Source organism: Asterias rubens, chromosome 13 (assembly GCF_902459465.1).
Source record: "Asterias rubens chromosome 13, eAstRub1.3, whole genome shotgun sequence".
NCBI classification, from domain to species: Eukaryota; Metazoa; Echinodermata; class Asteroidea; order Forcipulatida; family Asteriidae; genus Asterias; species Asterias rubens.
The window spans coordinates 9,291,699-9,311,803 of NC_047074.1; the positions used below are offsets into that span (position 1 = coordinate 9,291,699).

General features: G+C 40.1%; 1 protein-coding gene and 1 non-coding gene across 2 annotated transcripts; both read right to left on the reverse strand.

Moving 5' to 3' along the window:
* Nucleotides 1–8,230: 8,230 nt before the first annotated feature.
* LOC117298922 (kidney mitochondrial carrier protein 1-like) lies at nt 8,231–18,805 on the reverse strand. The gene is made up of 8 exons (XM_033782304.1): nt 18,482–18,805; nt 17,248–17,663; nt 13,409–13,553; nt 12,396–12,678; nt 11,824–11,948; nt 10,957–11,104; nt 9,757–9,837; nt 8,231–9,596 (listed from the first exon to the last, which is right to left on the reverse strand). Exons 2-8 carry the CDS (start codon nt 17,309–17,311, stop codon nt 9,555–9,557), a joined length of 888 nt encoding a protein of 295 aa, XP_033638195.1. The 5' UTR covers nt 17,312–17,663; nt 18,482–18,805; the 3' UTR covers nt 8,231–9,554.
* On the reverse strand, nt 16,963–17,035 carry Trnay-gua. The gene has a single exon. It is a non-coding gene; the product is annotated as a tRNA-Tyr (tRNA).
* Nucleotides 18,806–20,105: the final 1,300 nt, after the last annotated feature.

Sequence of the window (20,105 nt, forward strand, 5' to 3'; positions counted from 1 at the left end):
GCATTGTTTCCCCTTCGTACATTGTAGTAATTGTACATTTACATGTAGGGTCAAATATTGTTTTTAGTCCTGGGCCAAATTTCATGGCTCTGCTTACCACAGAATTCTGCGCTTATGGAACCCTTGTAGCACACAATTACTGTATAGTAAGTACTGCATGCAGTACTGTGCAGTTCATCGTCCAACATGCGATTCATGCTACCTGGTGAGTTCAAAGCAGGGTGCTTGCGTAAAAAAATCCTTGAGACAAGGCTAACCCCCAGGTTATTCATTTGAGACTTTATCAGGCAATTGAGGTATAGAGGACCCACTGTGTCTACTTCCAGATCATTACATTTTGTGCTGTGAACTCCAATACGAAAGCGAAAACAGTTTAATTGTTTACCCACAATCAATGTGAAATTGCATTTCTGTCAACTTAGTTTCTATCGAGAGGCCAACTGAAGGTGATGTAACACATGGACAATCATTATTCCAAAGTTAATTATGGTGTAATAGAAACAAGCTGGAATTCTAGCAATTTGATAAAAAAAGGAAATCGAATTTCTGAAAACCGAGTAAAAAAAAAAATGAAGAACGATTGGATATTGGACGAGAGTTACATCATGCACTAAAGTTAACTTTGTGAATTTAAAAAAGTACAACGTTTTGCACCATCCACAGTTCATGTTTTGTTGAAAACACGGTGAAAAATTTGTTCTTCGGTGTTGATAATGATTTGAATTTGTTTGTAAGTGTATCGTATGAAAAATGCAAGTTCCAATTGAGGCTTATTGAAACTTGTTTTCACACAGTTTTAAAGGCATTGTACACTATTGGTAATTGTCAAAAGAATTTTGTTTAAATAACAAACCTGTGAAAATTTGAGCTCCATTGGTCATCGAAGTTGTGAGATAATAATGGAAGTAAAATCACCCATGTCATACAAGATTATGTGCTTTCAGATGCTTGATTTCGAGACCTCAAATTCTAAATCTGAATGAGGTCTCGAAATCAAATTAGTGGACAATTTCTTCTCTCTCGAAAACTATGTCACTTCAGAGGGAGCCATTTCTCACCATGCTTTATACTATCAACAGCTCTCCATTACTCATTACCAAGGTTTTATGATAATAACTATTTTGAGTAATTACCAATAGTGTCCACTGCCTTAGCCATCTTTTACAAGTATTTTGATTGTCAGTTTTATTTTTTCTTTGAATGCAAATTTATCATTAAGTCCGAGCAAGTGACTTAAGTTGATTATTGTGGACTGTAGGGCGATTTTGCCTGGTACCCAGGATGTCTTGCATGATTACGAAACCATGTAACATAAGTGGCTGACTGCTCCAACTTGGTATATGTTTTATCGGGTGTGGCACGCAGGAGTTTCATTTAATGTAATTCTTTGCAAGATCCTAGGATGTTTATTATCTTGACCATCCTTTGTAATACAAGATCATTCTTCTGACATTCAAGGCTCTCCATGGACTATCTCCTACCTACATACAGAGCATGATTCAGCCCCGTAGTGTCAGGCCGGGTCTGACATCATCGGGAAGCATGCTCTATGTTCCTCTGACCCGTTTATCCAGCTATGGGGACAGGGCATTCAGAAAACATTGCACCCGGCCTCACGAACTCTCTGCCTCAACATCTCAAGGACACACATGACATCTCACGATTCCAACATTCTCTCAAAACCCATCTCTTCAGATTAGCCTATGCAGATATAGAGTGAAATTTTCTTCTTGTTCTTTTACCAGCGCCTTTGACATGTTTGAGTGTTTACAGATTAAGTGCGCTTTAAAAATGCTGTATTATTATTATTATTATTATTATTAATACCTTTAAAGTGGTTGGGTACTGTTTACATTAAACTTACACGGTTTAAAGATTATGACAGTAGATAGCTTCTCTTAAAATATTACCTGCTGTAGTTTTTGTAAAAATTATTAAAACAATTTCACAAAATCGCGGAAATTAGTGAGCATGTAAAATGTATTTGAGCGACTCATCTGAAAATAGTGCTCTGTAACTTTTCAATCGGATACATTCATTTAGGAAACCGACTCGAGTAAATTATAATTGAACACCCTCTTTTACTCACGACTTATATTATTACATTTTTTGTTGTTGTTCAGTATCGTTATCATTGGTCAGTCAATACCTTCATGTTTACTCTTTGCTCGTATTGTACTTCTTTATTTTTTTGTCCAAATGATTCGGAGAATTGCGGAAATAAGTGTTACCTTGAATTGGATTGATTTTTAATGTGATCAGACGTTTACAGCTGATGTCACTGTTGTCAAGAAGAGGAAACGCGTGCAGCGGTAGTCTCTTATTTTAGTGCATGTAATTTGATTGAGATGTGTAGCCAGTAAATGTTTGTTTTCTTCTTTTTTTCCATTTATGGAAGGACAACTGACTGAGTAAACTATAATTGAACAGTCTCCCTACTCGCTACTTTACAATATCACTTTGGTTTTTTTTCTAGGTGAATATCAATGGTCATGTTTACTCTTTGATTGTATTGTACTTCTAAATTGTGTTCAAATAATTGTTTTTTTTTCTTATTGCGGAAATAAATGTTACATTGATTTGAGTTGATTGTTGTTAATGTAATCAGATGTTTGCAGCTGATGACAGTCACTGTTGTCAACAAGTAAACACATGCAGAAGTAGTCTCTTATTTTAGTACGTGTAATTTGATTGAGATGTCGGATTAAACCAGCGACAAATTGTCTAAAGCAATTAAGCGCAATTTGCCTTTTGTAATTTGTTTTTCTCTCTGGCACGTCTGGCTGGTGGTTGGTGTAAGAAATGTTTATTTACATGTACCTGTTTACTGTGATTGTGATTGTTATATCAAAGAAATATAAATAAAACACAAACACAATGTTAGGTTGATTCAGCGACTTTGTCAACTGTTCAATTTGTTAACCTTTTATTTGTCTTTAATTTTCAGCAGTACATCTAAACAATACGAAAGAAACTCGCTTAGATGTAAACTAGGAGAAGATGCAAATCGTGTACATAAATTTTAGCTCAGCTTGTTGTACCAATTTAAATAATGCTTTAAATTAAATACTTAATTCTTGTGAGTTTCCTTTTCACTGAAAAGCAAACATTTCTCAGACTTTATAGTTTCTGAAACTGCTCTGTAACCCAGGCATGTGAGACTTCCGCTTTTCAACTGATTTCCTCTTTTTGGGGTTTTGATTTTTCACTTTCTGTGTACAAAAGTATAGAAATATAATCTTTTTCTCTTTTTTTCTTGCCCGGTTTTCTCTTTTCCTCTTTTTTCATGGAAAGTTACTCACATACCTGGTAACCAACGATTACCCATCTTTCAAGATGATTTAAAAACAAGAGGCTATTGTCCCTCTTTTGTTCGTACTTTTTGGCAACATCTTTCTTTGTTCTTTACACACTTTCAAACTGGGGACTTTAACACAACCAGGTACCTTATTGTCCCTTTGTTATACGCAGGGATGAGATTTCACGAATAGACCATTTCCTAAAACAGGCCCGATAATTGGACCTTGGACAAAAGTAGGAATATTTCGTTGAGTACAAAGGCTTACCTACATGTGCACATGGTGTAGGCTTAAAGGAACACGTTGCCTTGGATCGAACGAGTTGGTCTATACAAAAGTGTTTGTAACCGTTTGTTATAAAATGCATATGGTTGGAAAGATGTTTTTAGAGTAGAATACAATGATCCACACAAATATGCCAAGAAATTGAATGGTTTTCCATTTACTTTGCGAACTCACACGGTAGGCCATTTATTGGAGTCAAAAACTTGGCTCCAATAAATGGCCGACCGTGTTAGTCGACGAGGTAAAAGGAAAACCGTGAAATTTCGAGCCATGTTTGAGTGGATCATTGTATTCTACTTTTACAACATCTTTCTAATCGTATGCATTTTATAACGAACAGTTACAAACGCTTTTCAAAGACCAACTCGACCGATCCAAGGCAACGTGTTCCTTTAAATAGACATGTCGGGCTAAGGCAGTGGACACTTAAAATTTGTAATCACTCAAACCTCCTTCTGAAGTAACGTATTTTTCCAGAAAGAAGTAATTTTCCACAAACTTGATTTTTGAGACCTCCAGAATTAGATTTTGAGGTCTTGAAATCAATCGTTTGAAAGCACACGTTTTCGTGCGACAATGGTGTTTTTTCTTTCATTATTATCTCGCAACTTCGAAGACAAATTGAGCTCAAATTTTTACAGGTTTGTTATTTTATGCATGTTGAGATACACCAAGTGAGAAGACTGGTCTTTGGCAATTACTTATAGTGTCTAGTACGTCTCTAATCACAATTTTTCCGATTTCCTGGTCCTTGAAAAAAGTAGGAATATTTTATCGAGTACAAAGGCTGACCTACATGTACATGTTTGTACATTTGCACATGGTGTAGGCTTAAATAGACATCCAGGCTATTTAGTCACAATTTTCAGATTTTTCCAAGAGCAAAACCATTGGAGGAAATCTGACTAACAATGTACATTGTGTAAGCAGAACAAATATCATGGCTGCAGAAAATGACTTGATGGTTTGGAGTTCCCCATTTATTTTAGACCCGCAACCTCACAGATGTTACAAATCAGGAGATTTGCAGAAATCAGAAATACGTGTACAGAACTACAGGTTTGGAGTGTTTCTCTGTCCTTTGGTGACTGAAATGGCACATGGAGATTTTGAAGAAGACAAAATACTGAAATCTGGAGAAAATTCCAGAGTAATCACATCCCTGCATACTGTATGTCCCCGGTTTGAATGTGTACACCTACCCACCCATGTATGGGTGTAAATCATGGTATTCTTCAACCACTTGACCATGTATAACATGTATAAGTGGCAATTGGCAACATGCAATGCATACAAAATGGGCCATATTTTTGACCGTGTGAGGGCGCTCTCAATCACTTCCGGGGGTATATTTATTCATACCCAAAACAATTTTTAAAGATTGGAACACATTATAACCACAGACATCTAATCCATCACAGACAATAAGACTTTTAAAGGAGCCGTTATAATCCACCTCTAGAGCAAATTGAAACTACGGCGCAACAAAAGTGACAGAACGCCTATTAATTTGTGCAGGGCGAATCGCGTGTACCCCCGGAAGTGATCAAAATACTATTTATAGCGCCCTCGCGCGGTCAAAAATAAGGGGCATTGCTTTAGTAATTAATCAGTAAAATTATCCAAATGAAAAATTAGCAACTGGACACAATTGTTAGTTACTCCAAATAATTGTTCTCACTCGTAGACGTCGGGCCCTGAAGCCTTTGATTAGGCATCTGAAAGTACACAAATTAATTGGCAACAAGGGTGTTTTTCTTTCATTATTCTCTTGCAACTACCGATGACCACCAATTGAGTCAAAAATTTCACACATTTGTTTTTTGTGCATGTGTTGGGATACACCAAGTGAGAACACGTGTCTTTGACAATAACCAATAGTCATGATAGTGTCCAGTGCCTTCAAGGCCGTCTTCAACTCTTCAAAATTTCATAGCTGTTACTGCTTAACCAATTTCTTTGCTAAGCAAAAATGAGTGGGGCACATGTTGCAACATTGTACGTGATATGGGATGTTGGCCAGCAACCTGATTTTGCCAAGCAAGATTTTTCTGTCCTTAGCAGAATTTCATGCTAAACAGGCTTTATGAAACTATGGCCAGATAAAATAAGCTAATGTAATAATGTTCACGTAAGCGTCAAAATTGGCAGACACATGGCACTATAAAAATGTCCAGGCCTGTATGCTTCGTTTTTTTAAAGGGCCAGGGCACTGAGGCATTTTCTCATTGGTAAAGGGCACCCTACTGGGAAGTTGTAAATTCTACTGGAGCATTTCAAGGGCACCAAGGCAATGACCAGGGGGCATGGAGGCAAGCGCCTCCGTTACCTCTGTGAAGTATCAGGCCCGAATGTCCCTTGTTGTTGATATCCAACATATTTTTTTTGTGTTGGTAAATATATATGAAATTGGCTTCATCACGGCACACAGTATTTATTTGTTTGGCCAACTATTGGACAGCCGTCTCTGTAAATTAAAATAATTTAAAACCTATGCAGTTCAATCCGTTGCAATTACTGACTCCGAACTAAGAATATTACTTGAAAGCACCTTCCGCTAACTCAAGGCTATCCATTTAGAAAATCGCAGCGCAAGTTTGAAATGTTGTTGCAATTACTGAAGAGCAATGACTGTTCGAACAAACGACCAAGAACATGATTGGGAATATTGAAAGAAACAAAATCTTCCACCAACTCAAGGCTACCCATCTTAAAATCGCAGCGTATTTATTATTCTTGTTTGAAAACCCATTGCATTTACGGAAGATTTGTTATTGTTTGAAAAACCATTGCATTTACTGAACAAATATGATTGTTCAAACACAAGACCAAGAACATAATATTATAAAACACAAGGCTGCCCATTTATAAAACGCAGCGTATGTTTGAAGTTAAATAAAACAAGTTTTGGTTTTGATGTCTTGCATAGACAAACCTAAAGTCTCTTTAATATATCATTACTAAGAAAGCTTCCTCTGGAGAACAAAACATGCTGCATAATCTACATACAGCGACAAAAAAGCTTGTAAAATCAATTGAACTGAAATACAAAGTATATACAAACCATCAAAACATGTCAATATTAACAAATATTGTTATCTTTCACAAAAGTTCCTTGACTTATTAATATTTAAGTTACACCATAAATATACAGACCAAACTACAAAAACAAAAAAAATGTTGTGACCAGTTGTCAGTAAAAAAAACCTTCACCCAAGCGGGAAGTGTATGGAACATGTGACCCGTGACATCATTTGTTAACAAAAGAAACACAGACCCTGGACTAAGTCTGGGCGACTAGTGCGACTTGTGTCGTAGTATACACATAATGAATGTTTATGAGTGCAATGGTGCGAATATGTTCATGAGTTGAAAGATGGAATGTTCTATTCAACGAGGCGGAGCCGAGTTGAATGGAACATTCCAGCTTTCAACGAATGAACATATTCGCACCATTGCACGAATGAAAAACATTCATTATTTGTTTTATATAACATCCAAGTAGAACTTTGTCATTTTGATTGAAAGAAACAACTTTCAAAACAAACAATTTCAACTGTAGAAGCCGAATGCTAGTAATTTTACTATGCCTTCTTGCAGTAACACCTGCTGCGTTACCAAAGACACGCGCACGCAGTGATGTTTTTACTCAGCTTTTTCGTTCCATCCGAAAAGTACCATTGCACGCTGGCAGCGTGCCAGCGTGCAATGGTACTTTTCGGATGGAACGAAAAAGCACGGCGAGTGACTCAGCGTGCAATGGTACTTTTATTTGCTATCACGTGACGGACAATCCTCCAATCAAATGGCAAGGATCTGCTTGGGTGTTATATAATTGTGACTATAGATTGCTCAGTCGAGTCGCTACTACCGTTTTTCAACTACTCCGTTAATCATGTTGCCAAGACTACTACAAAAATAGTCACGATTACTACAAAAATAGTCGTGACACCCTGTTTGGAAAACCAATTGTGACGCTCATGACTTTTCAAGACGATTTACTTACACGTAATAAACACAATCAAACATCAGTGAAACAATCCTTCAATCCTTTTAGCGTGAATTTTACTATTGCGCCTGCGGCAAACATTCATGGCATTATGTCCCAATGCATCTTGGGAAGTACAAAATAGTCATTAATAGTTTCAAAGTTGCGACTAGTCGAGAAGTAAATTTCACTAGTCGCCCAGGCCTACTCTGGACTTCCAGCAAGTGTGATTTTGCACACAGCCCAATGGAAGAAAACATCAATATGTGTAAGCAAAGAATTCCTAGTAACATAAAGGTTCGGCGCATTAGCAAAAATTTCACTGTTAATCTGTGAAATAATGATTCAAATAATGATACATAGTGGCTTCTTATATATAGCGCTCAAATCCACTCAGTGACGCTTAAAGGAACACGTTGCCTTGGATCGGTCGAGTTGGTCTTTGAAAAGCGCTTGTAACCGTTTGTTACAAAATGCATAGGCCCTATGAGAAGAATACAATGATCCACACAACCATGCCTTGAAATGGCACGGTTTTCCTTTTACCTCGTCGACTAACACGGTCGGCCATTTATGGGAGTCAAATTTTTGACTCCCATAAATGGCCGACCGCGCTAGTTCGCACGGTAAAAGGAAAACCGCGCAATTTCACGGCAAATTTGTGTGGATCATTGTATTGTACTCGTCGGATCCAAGGCAACGTGTTCCTTTAAGGCCTTTCAATATTCAGTATTATTCATGCAAGGTAAGCAGAGCACTGTTTTGCAAGTACAAGACCTAATCCATGTAGCACCATGTAATGGTTTACAAGGTGCTGTGGTTTCTGCCCGTTCATTGGTTAAGATCGCATCACATGTTATGTCTCACTTTTACTAGACGGCGGCCGTGAGATCGTTTGCCGTTCTGATAATGCGACCTTTGCCGTGTGGTAGTCCGGCGACGTGCAGTACCCAGACGTCTTTTTAACCACCTCCAACCCAATCAGTTGTGCATACGTGTAACAAATATTGACTGCTTTAACTCGTGCTATGGTTAAAACAACGACTCCCTCGGTGATCCTCGCACCGTTCCATTTCCACTCGGCTACGCCTCGGGAAAATAGACTGCTCGGGGATCACCTCGGGTGTCGTTGTTTTAACCATAGCACTCGAAGCAGTCAATATTTGTATAATTTGCAGCCGATCAAACCAGGATCACGAAGTGAACCCGGTCTCTTTACGATAAGTGCACTGGGTTCTGTTACCTGCATTACACACCAATACGCTTAAGAGGCAAGAGCCAATGACCCTGCTTCTAAAGAACCAATTCATTTCCTTGATGCTTAGTCGCAACCACTTTTCAGTGATCATTGCAGCGTGGTTGACCAGGAAGCAGCAGTCTCGACTAGACATGGCATTTAACATGTTTAATAGTTATGACTTTTGACACTAGTTGACTGGTCGCCCAGACTGATGTCCCTGCTTCTGTAAGCGCCAATTCTTCGCTTAGCGGTAGACAGAGCCATGACACTAGACCCTACTCCCTCCTGTGACCTTTGAATTCCTAGATTCCTTATCACTCGCCAATGTTTTCCAAACTTGACAAAGATCCACTTCATATCCTGTCTAGTTATCAGAACCTATACATTTCTCTCATCGATGTCCCTGATCTGTAAGCGCCAATTCTTTGCTTGTGCTACTCTGTCTTGTGACCTCTGAACTCCCTGAACTCCTGAATACTCGCCAATGTTTTTTAAACTTGACAAAGATTCCACCTCATATCTGGTCCTAATCAGAACCTAAACAATTTCTCCCATCAAAACCTGATTTTTTGTTTTTGGTAAAAAAATATGTTGATCAATCTGTTTTCCCTAACATAAGAGTTGTTCTCTGCAGGTAGGAGTTGCAGTGTTGTAGACTTCCACGCACTCTACTTCAAGGCAAGATTTCATTTTTGTTTGTGCACCCTCAAGGCAGGCCCTCGCTTGACAGGATGTGACCGCATCATAACGGAAGCTTCTTCATCTGCTCGTATGTAATAAAAAACTGGTGACATCCAATATTAAGGAAGACAATACAATTGTCCGGTATTACTAAGTTTTAATTTCAGTTGAAGGTTTTCTTGTACTTTGGGCATAACACAAACATTGTTGGGTAATTTACTACGATCCTTCCCCACTTTAAACTCAGCATACAAAAAGGATACAATAATATTCCAAGGTCCAAGTCTCACCCATGTTGGTATGAAGCCTTTATACAGAGCGAAGAATCCCTCGTACTTGAACGTCTGAAAAAGTAGAAGTAAGAAGTGAATTCCTATGTTAAAAAATTTTTTTACTCCTTGAAGAGGGGGCACAATAAGGTTGTAAAGCCCGTTTCATCCTTCCTGCGAATGCAAATGCGATACGAATTTTGAAGTCACGGGGGTGTTTTGGCAGCGAATGTTTCGCAGGAGGAGTTCTGCACAAGTCAACTGACGCGACTTGTTGATGGTGGATTTGTGTTTACTCTTTGACGAGAGGGACCAATAATGATGTACGTAAACCCTAACTCGTACTTCTCGTGAATGCCAATGCGATACAAATTTTGATGTCACAGGGCTGTTTTCCACAGCGAGTGTTTCACAACACAAGTCAACCGATTTTAATTTGCATTCACAGGAAGTATGAACCTCGAAGAGAGGTAAGGGCACAATTTCACTATTCTGCTTACCACAGAACTCTGAGCTTACCTCTCCATGCAGAGCTGCTAAAATTTGTATCTTGCAGTCAGGAAGGTTTCCATAATCGATTTCAGTAAATTTGTTTTCAATTTTGTTGCCCCATTTTTCAGTAAATTTGTTTTTACATTTTTTCCCCCCATTTTAGGCATGCATCCTTTCAGCGGATTGCCACTTCTTCACTTCAGTGCGCCAGAAAATTGAAATCAAGGTAAGAACATTAATTTTAGCAACAAGGGTGTTATTTCTTTCAGTATTCTTTTGCAACTTCGATGACCAATTGGGTCCAATTGTTCACAGATTTGTTAATATGCTGGGATACACCAAGTGAGAATACTAGTCTTTGACAATTAGCAAAGATGTCCAGCCGTCGATTTCACAAAGAGTTAGGACTCGTCTTATCTCGAGTTAGGACGAGTAACTCTTTCTGCCTTTGGATTAATCTTAAGGTCTGCATGCTACAGTGCAGGGTTGGGACTCGTCCTAAGTCCTAAGATAAGTCTTAAGTTAGGAAGAGTTTGGGGAAATCGATGGCAGTGCCTGTAAGCAGAAAATATTGCTTAATCATTTTCTGCTAAGCAGAATTGAAATGGGACACCAGTCACTGATAGTAAACGTTAAATTGTATTTCGGCCGGTAACCTTATTCTTCTACATGTTCTAAGCATATTTTGCTGTTCATATTCACCTTGACCAGACAGTCTAATGAGTTCTTGTAGATGTGTTGAGCTTTACTGGAGCAACCTCGTAGGTTTCTTTGGTTCATTAGTCGTGTCTTGACGACATCGATGGGCGTTGACGCAACAGCTCCAGCAAAGCCAGCGACAAAGCTGGCACTGATACAAAAAGAAAATAGAGTGTTAAAGAACACTGGACACTATTGATAATTGTCGAAGACTAGTCTTCTCATTTGGTATTAATGAGAAAGAAAAAACATCCTTGTCACACGAAGTTGTGTGCTTTCAGATGCTTGACTTCGGAACCTCAAAATCTAATTTTGAGGTCTTGAAATCAAGTTCGTGGAAAATTACTTCTTTCTCTTCGCCCGTGAAGGGGCACAGTAATCTCTCTCTGGTGAGGGGCACGCTAAAGGCCGGTTTATAGTCGGTCCCTTGCGCGCAATCCAAAGACCGAAGCCTAAAAACGTGTCTTTTTATGATCGTGCATCAAGATTCCATCGCCCGACCATCGCGCAACCGACTATAACTCGGACTTCATGAGGAAAATGTAAATTTGTACAGGAACCTTGCAGAGAGGACCCAAACAATTGCTGTGGGTGCAGTGAGTTATTTCAAGGCATGGCAGAAGCCTGGCAGCGCCTGGAATTACAAAGAGGACCCAGGACTGTGCCTAGGTGCCCCTTCAAAAGTTTCCCTTTGACTTTAAGATTGTTGATAGAAGTGCCTTTTGCAAAATGAAAATGGCCTTGCCCTTTCAAATTTGAAATTCTAGGCCTTCTATGGGATAACAATTGTTAGCACCAAATTCCCTGGCAAGTGCTGTCACAACATTTTGGTGTACCCCTTTCGGACAAAAACAAAGATCGGAAACTCACATGAAGTGAGTTGACATGGTGTCTCCCAGCCAATTATTGTCAATGATCCACTTTTTGAACCAATCGTAGACCGGGAGTTCTACACCACAGACGACGGCTGCTCTCTGCGCTGTGGGGACCACACCCTGTCAATAGAAATTGAAAAATCCAAAATAGCAAAAATAATCCCCATCGGTAATATTTGTCGGATCCAATCAAACTCACTCAAAACTGTTGTACCCTGATAAGATTGGTATTTCTGCATTTGGTTCGGCTGTGCAGTACCAATTCCATCAAACTCAGGCAAACTATTTTCACTCTGACATGTCTGATAAGATTGGTATATGCCTTGCTTGATGATAAGTTTGATTGGTTTGGCTGTGCATTACTGAATTCATCCAACTTGGGTAGAATCACAGGCAAGGATTTGGAAGAAGTTTGAAAAGATCTAACTACAAGACTATCCGAGTGCATTTATCTGTAATCATGTATAATGGCACAGACTTTAACGAATACTTCAAATTATAAAGTACATGTATGCATAAATTTATGAAACTGTTCCCCCGATCATAATTTTTTTGACAGAAACTCACCCGCCATAATCCCCGGGTTCCTTCCTCCTGAAAGATGTTCACAAAGGAGCTCATCATGCCGCTGGTGTTGGCAAAACTGGCGCCCTGCGCCTGCATCCGTACCTTCAGCACGTCGGTGGGGTTTGCGATAGATGACGCCAGCACACCAGCCGTTACGCCGCACACCACGTTGACGAGTAGTGTCTCGTTTTCGGGGTTCTCCACCAGGAGTCTCTTAAAGGAGTGGTAGCAGCCCATTTTAATTGTGCCGTACGACGCCTGGCGTAGGATGGCCGGTCTGATTCTGTGGAAGAATGGGTGAGTTAACACATAGGTAGATAGGTAATGAAACACTACAATGGTTAGTCCTATATAGTTCACGTACAGGCATGATGAGGCCTTTTACTTCACAGAGGCAAAATTGAGGTTTCAGATACAATGTACCCAGATTAGAGCACCCTCACCTCTGTGTGCATAGATTTTGAAGGATTCAATGCGTGGTTTTTCATGCCCAGAGGAGGGCGCCCTTACACCATACTGCTCTGTGTGCGTGGATTTTGAAGGATTCAATAAATGGTTTTAACAGGTCATCGCTTCTCATACCCAGAGGAGGGCGCCTATACACCATACTGGTCTGTGTGCGTGGATTTTGAAGGATTCAATAAATGGTTTTAACAGGTCAACGTTTCTCATACCAGAGGAGGGCGCCTTTACACCATACTGGTTTGTGTGCGTGGATTTTGAAGGATTCAATGAGTGGTTTTAACAGGTCAAGGTGTCTCATACCCAGAGGAGGGCGCCTATACACCATACTGGTCTGTGTGCGTGGATTTTGAAGGATTCAATGAGTGGTTTTAACAGGTCAACGTTTCTCATACCAGAGGAGGGAGCCCTTACACCCTACTGGTCTGTGTGCGTGGATTTTGAAGGGTTCAAAGAGTGGTTTATTAATCAATGTGTCACATACTCAGAAGAAACCTGTGTGGATTTTGAAGGATTCAATGAATGGTTTAACGAATCAAGCTTTCACGTACCCAGAGTAGAGGGCCTTTACGCCTTCCTCCTTTGAGATCTTGACCAGTGCGTGGGTCATCCCTCGGTACTTGAGCTCCTTGTAGCTTCCCGTCTGTTGACCTTGAACCTGCAGTCGAGTCTTGGTCAAATCGATGGGGAAGGTACCTGAACGAAAAAGAAAAGAAAAAAAATATATAATAATAATAACAATAATAATAATAATGAAGAAATTTTGTAAAGCGCCTTTAAAATCTAAAAGCATCTAGGCGCATTTGTAGAGAGCAATTAAATATAAAAACAGAGGTGTGATTGTTAAATATTGAACTCAAAGGAGTTGCAAGAGAGAAATGAAAGAAAAGAAATGTTTCGTTCAGATCAATAATAAAAAGCTTAGGCCTGGGGTCTGCTATCCGAGTGACAAATTACATCTTTCTCAAATACTTACTTCAGAGGGAGCCATTTCTCATATCACTATACATACTATCAACAGCCATTGCTCGTTACCATTAAGTTTTTATCCTAATATAATAAATATTTTTTAGTAACTACCAATAGTGTCCAGTGCTTTACCGATTTTCTTTTACACCAAGTACAACAATAGAGACCATGAGCTTTTCATATCAAAACTACATCACATTCCCTGAAACTGAGTTTGTATGAAAACATATCTGGGGGGATAAACACGCATAATAGACAACTTGTTCTTTCTAAAGCGGGTGTAATTTGCTCAATGTTTGTTTTTCTGTGTCTGTAATCAGTTGTCAATCAATAGTGCAGGTATAATATAGTGTACATACACAGACCTTGTGGACGACCATAAACACAACCATAAACTACCAATTGACATCCATACCAGTGCACTGAAGGCATTTCATTGACCTTTATTTGAACTTTGATATTTAACATAAAGTGTTCAGCTTTCCATCTCACTTATTGACGGCAAACATTCCCAGTAACTTAAGAGGAAGCCTGGGCGACTATGTGTCGAAGTCCTGACTTGTGATTGCTAAGTCAATAGTCAAGTCATAACTACTGATTTTCAACTACATGTACTGTGCTACTGTCATGACTGTAATGTACCACTGGAGGCGCAACCAGTCTAATGGTAAATTTCACTAGACGCCATGGCCTACAATTAGTCAGTGCACAACCAACTACATTACAGATCTACAAATCTTAAATTATTCACTTCCTCCCAAAACTACAAGTTTGGAGTTATTTGCTAGTTTTAAGCACAAAGTTGTACGTTGTAAGCAAAATTGTCTGCTTAAGCAGCTCTTTATGAAATTTGGCCTTGGACGTACATGCTGGATGACTCTGACAGGATACCAGTCACAAACTGTACATCTTGTGACATGGTAGCTTGGCCGGTAACCTTATTCTGGTAAATAAGCATCGTTTTGTTGTGCTTTTCTGCTTTCAGAGTCAGCTCTATGAAATTGTGGGCCCAGGTGGTCTGGTCACACTAGCATGACTAGATCTGACATGTCTGATGATCATTGCACAGGTCATTGTACAGTACATTAAATTGTAGATTGTAAACCCATGGGGTGCCAGCTTGACACAGTGACTAATTTGTATCTTGAGGTGTCGTGGCCGAGTGGATTAAGAGCACCGAACTCAAGCTCTAATGCTTGTGTAGGTTCGAATCCCCGTTGTGACACTTGTGTCCCTGATGAGCAAGACACTTCACTATAATTGCTTCTCTCTGCACCCAGGGGTAAATGGGTACCTGTGAGGTGGTTCTTGTGTTTGGTTTAGCCAAGTAGCGCATTATATTGTGCACTAGGCTGTATACTCCCCAGGGAGTTGAGATGGTTTATAAGGCATGATTTAAAGGCCTAGTGACCAGGGGTAATGATGTCAAAGCGCTTTGAGACACCCCTCGGGCGTGGAAAGCGCTATATAAAAACGGGTAACACCATCAGAACTGGTCCCAATTTCATAAAGCTGTTACAGAAGACAAAAGGGGAAGGTTTAAAAGCCAACACTAGGTGGCACTGTGGGTCAACATGTTAAGTCGCAACAATGTACATTGTAAAGTTTATGACTTTATGAACCATTGGCTGGTAGCCAGTTGTTTGTTTATTTTGTTTGTTTGTTTGTTTGTTTACATGATCTTCCTATCAAGGGAACTCGGCAAAACTCCCACAAGGGGATGGATACACTGTAAACACCAAGCTGACAACAGCCAATCTCTCTCATAACAAACACTGGTTTAGCGCCGATGATTATGAATTTAACACAAATCAAGAAATTGTGATTCAGTAATTAGTCGGCAATACTTATAATTCTAGTCATTGTGAGATCAGCAGTTAGCTTGGGGGTTCGAACCAACAACCTTGTGATTGCAAGTCCTGCAGTCTAACCACTGGACCACTGTGACCATAATACTGGTAGAGACCGATTCTGCTAAGCAATATTTGTCTGTGCTTAGCAAGGTTTTTGTGATAACAGGTTTTATGACATTGGACACAGGACTCAACCGCTACTAATATTATGTGCAAACATTAGATATCATGATCATAGAGCAAGGGTAGATCTAAATGTCACTGATAGGTCTGAATAACGTCATTGATGTTAAAGGCCTTCCACATCCCACACTGTACAGTATCTCTTTGTTGGACAAGTACAATCCGTGTAATGTGGACAGACCCTTTTTAACACTGCAACTTTTCAACACTGTGATCGATCCCGATAGAGTGCTTTATCCGTTTCTGAACCGCCCCTGCTAGGGAGGTGGCTTGAAATTTCTCGATATAGGCCTACTGTGTCGAAATTCCATCATGGATTACACAGTCATGGTAGGAATACATGTACATCCAGGTTCATTTTCAATCCGTGATACGTTAAGTATGGCGACTACGAGGCGCAGTAGTTGTTTAACATGTAAAAAAAGGAGCCGCATAAAAGAAAATGCGCAAAGCATCACTGTGCATCATTACGCACCAAGACACAGGTCCAAATATCCTGGAAACTTAAAAACTATGTGTCAAAATGTTTAATGACAGAAAAAAGACAGCGTGTCCAAATTTATAACTGGGTGTCCAAAAGACACCCAGCCTTGACACTTGTTTCCTTAAGAAAGACACTTAATCATTGCTCCGTCCTTCAGATGGGACGTAAAGCCATTGGTCCCATGGGGGTTTATCGAAAAGAGGTTCGCCCTGGTGTTCCTGGCTGGATAGGCAGCATATTGCGCAACAGCACCTGGTAAACCATTGGTGCTAAGTAGTGCTGGGCGAATAGTGAAATTTTTGTATTCGGTTACCGCTGGCCAACTATCCGAAATTAACCGGATATTCGAATAGTTTTTTTTGCCGCTAGAGGGCGCTAGTAAAAAAAAAAAAAAATAGTGTCACTCGGTTCATTCATAAAAATAACCGGATCTAATTTAAAGATGGCAATTTGCTAATTCTTTTCATCGTGATTGACTCTAAGTGAAGGAAAACTTTCGTAATCTTTGAACAAATTACGTCAGAAATGTCATTGTATTAACTCTTATCAATATAAACCACAAGGGAAACTGACTGGGTAAATTTTGCTAAATGATTTTGGGGGTTGAACAAAGAATTGACTAGAGTGGGATTCGAACCAACGACCTCCGGATTTACGTGCCGGCGCTCTACCAACTGAGTTATCTAGCCCTATATTGGCGGTGTCCCTTTTTTTGTCAATATCTTTGTTCGTACCATATAAATGAGCGTAGTGTGTAATCTACGTGGAGCAATTCGACGAATAGAAGGCGTTCTCTTTGCATCGTGATCGTTAACTATCGTTTTCGTTATCGCTGTGACAGTAGGACCGGACCTTAAGACACTATGGCAGGTATTTTGTTTCTGATGCCTTGATGCCTTACCAAACTCAGCAGTAACAGAACCGATGCCTCCATAGACAAACGGTCTCCAATCCCCTGCAATCATTGTTTCCTTCTTTGCCGGCTACCCTCGACGGAAAAAGGGGTCTCTGTGAGGGAAACAAAGCTCTTTGAATCACTCAGGGTACGTTCCACTGAGCTAAGAGTGTCAGTGATCGGAATGATCCAACGCCCACCGACTCTGTAGTCCAACCTGGGATTCAGAATCTCGAGGTTCAATATAATGTTGGCACAATGACAAAACAGCAACCAAGTTTGCTGATTCTCAGAGGTGTTCTGTGTTTGTTCAGCCTTGCTGCGGATTCATGGCAGCCCTCTGTTGGCGGGATTCTGTTGAGTGTCTAAAGCCGATTCATGTATCTTTCAAATCCAAGGTTCGACTGCTGGGTGTTCATGATCTGATGAAAGACAAGATTTGAAAACATTATAATCCATTACAAGGATTTGATACCTTTTTTAGATTAAGCATTTGGAAATGACATTAATCCCTACTCTGTTAGTTGCGATAACTTAACCCTCCTCCAGACGGCCGCCAGGGAGGAGGGTTACGTTATCGCAACTAGTGCTCTGAGTGAATGAAGATGTAGCCTAATGTAATATAATTTACTTGTAGAAGTTTCAGCTTCATTAATTAATAACAGACACAAATGACAATTCATTAAGAATTATTTAGTATGTGTCCATTAAGTTATAACTTATTAAAAGGAATACACATTTTATTGAATGTTTGGAGTGAGTGTGACTTGTCTGACGAAGTGACTTAGCAGAGTCACTTTAGGGTTGTACCTCGCACACGGTACAAATAGACCAACCCGGTTTTAAATATGGTACGAAGTGTCCCGAAGGCGAGTGTCCAGGCGGCAGGCCTACACGTACCTCCATCATGGTCCAGGGTACAAAGTGGCAAAGGTCATGAAGGTTGGAAGTGTCACACTCGGACTTCTATATGATCCAGCCACATTACCAAAAGTATTATTACCCCAACATCATGAAAAGCACTGTTCTTATTCCTCCATTTTGACCATGGTCTTGTCAATAATTGATTACTCAACTGCAATTTTCACTTCCCATAAAATTATGTCAAGAAGGAAAATCAGCTTGCAAAAAATGCAAGTAACATACTGTTCGCTAAAGACGCTAGTCATGCTAATTGCTAGAATATAAATACCATCATGAAAAAATAAATGTATCACTATCAACATTAATTCTGACTTACCACGATTTGATTGATTGATGGAGATGAGAAAACGTAGAAGAAATGTTGACCACGAAACTCACGATTCGCGAATCGTAATGTTGCATTATTTATCTCATATCTGTCGTCATTTTGATTTGAAGATCATGTGCGTTGTGGGAGTTTTCTGTCACTGTGTTAACTTATTAAATTAGCCTTTTACATTTTATTGTATTTTTACAGTACGTACAAAACAAGTAGCTTTAGACATAGCTATTATGACAGACAGGCGCCGGTCCGGTTGTGTGTGTACTGTGTGGATGGCCTTTTGGCATCCACATCCATCCATAATTACACACCATGCATTGTGCTGCAGCTGCTGCACACACAATAGTAAATGCAGGAAACAGTCGTTTAACACATAATGTACATGTGCTGTAAACGTGATCACCATTTTTGTCAGTTGAGGGCGCCCTAGATAATAATAACAAGTAATACGGACATGAACAGATCAGACCGTGGACAACTCAGGTAGGCCGGCCAAACCGGTGTGGCAGGATATTCTGCTTGCTCTCTCAATGCAAAAGAGTTAAAAAACACTCTTTGAAGGAAGAGCCATATGGGAGTGGTCTTCCACTCTTTTAAATTGAAGTTTGCATCTTTTTGAGTTGTTTTTTACTCTGTCCTGGATTGAAATCCTTCTAAAAGAATGAAATAACCGCCACTCTTATAGTAAAGAGCCATTAAATTTTGTTGGACAACTCCAAATGTAAAGAGGTGGTGTTTTAAACTCTTTTACATCTAGAAGGGGGAGATTATCCCCCCTCCCCCTCCCCCTCCCCCCTCCCCGCCCGTTCGATTGACCCCGGTCCGGTGTCAGATGCAATTGTGTCCGCCATGCAATACTGTCCGCTCCGGACACTTTTGCATATGCAATCGTGTCCGGGGTTATGCAAAAAACGTCCGCGCGTAAGCGAGCGTGCATGCACTGAACCTACGTATATGCAGCATGAATATTCACGTATTTTATGATTGCAGCGCATACCCAACGGCCGAACATTTCCCATGTCATTAATTTTGTCATGCACTTGTAAAACATTGGGGAACGTGTTCCGTCTACCAGGGGCGTTTAATTTACTGCAAGGACGGTTTTGCACGGGGGTGGACACATTATGCAAATGTGTCCGGGCGGACACAATTGCAGTATGCAGCTGCGTCTGGGTGGACACGATTGCATATGCAAAAACGTCCGGCGGACATTATAATTGCATATGCAATAATGTCCTTCGGATAGTATTGCAAAGAGGACATCATTGCATGCGACACCGGCCTGGCCATCCAAACAGTCTATACGCCTGCCTACAATTCTAAAAGCGCCCTCTTTTGAATCCTCTTCCTCCAGCAGCCATCCCGGGAAAAGGGGTGTTGCAGACATTCACTGGGACACCGGCCGCGGCGTCTCCGAGTACAGTTATACTATTTGGGGGGGGGGGGGGGGGTAGAAACGCCTGCCACAGACTAATTAATTATCGTCTCGAGTCAACAATTTGTAATAATTCGTTGTCTTACTCAGTTCGCAATCAGCAAGTATTATTTTAAGGGGAACTTTATACAATCAGTATATTTAAGACACGGTGGATTAGTTAAATTGATCTGTCTAGAAGAG

Coding starts and splice junctions, on each gene's coding strand:
- LOC117298922 (XM_033782304.1), bottom strand. CDS start 17,311: ATGATTGCAGGGGATTGGAGACCGTTTGTCTATGGAGGCATCGGTTCT. Junction 9,838..10,956: donor CATTAGACTGTCTGGTCAAG/GTGAATATGAAC, acceptor CTACTTTTTCAG/ACGTTCAAGTACGAGGGATT. Junction 9,597..9,756: donor TTGGACCTTGGAATATTATT/GTATCCTTTTTG, acceptor GGATGTCACCAG/TTTTTTATTACATACGAGCA.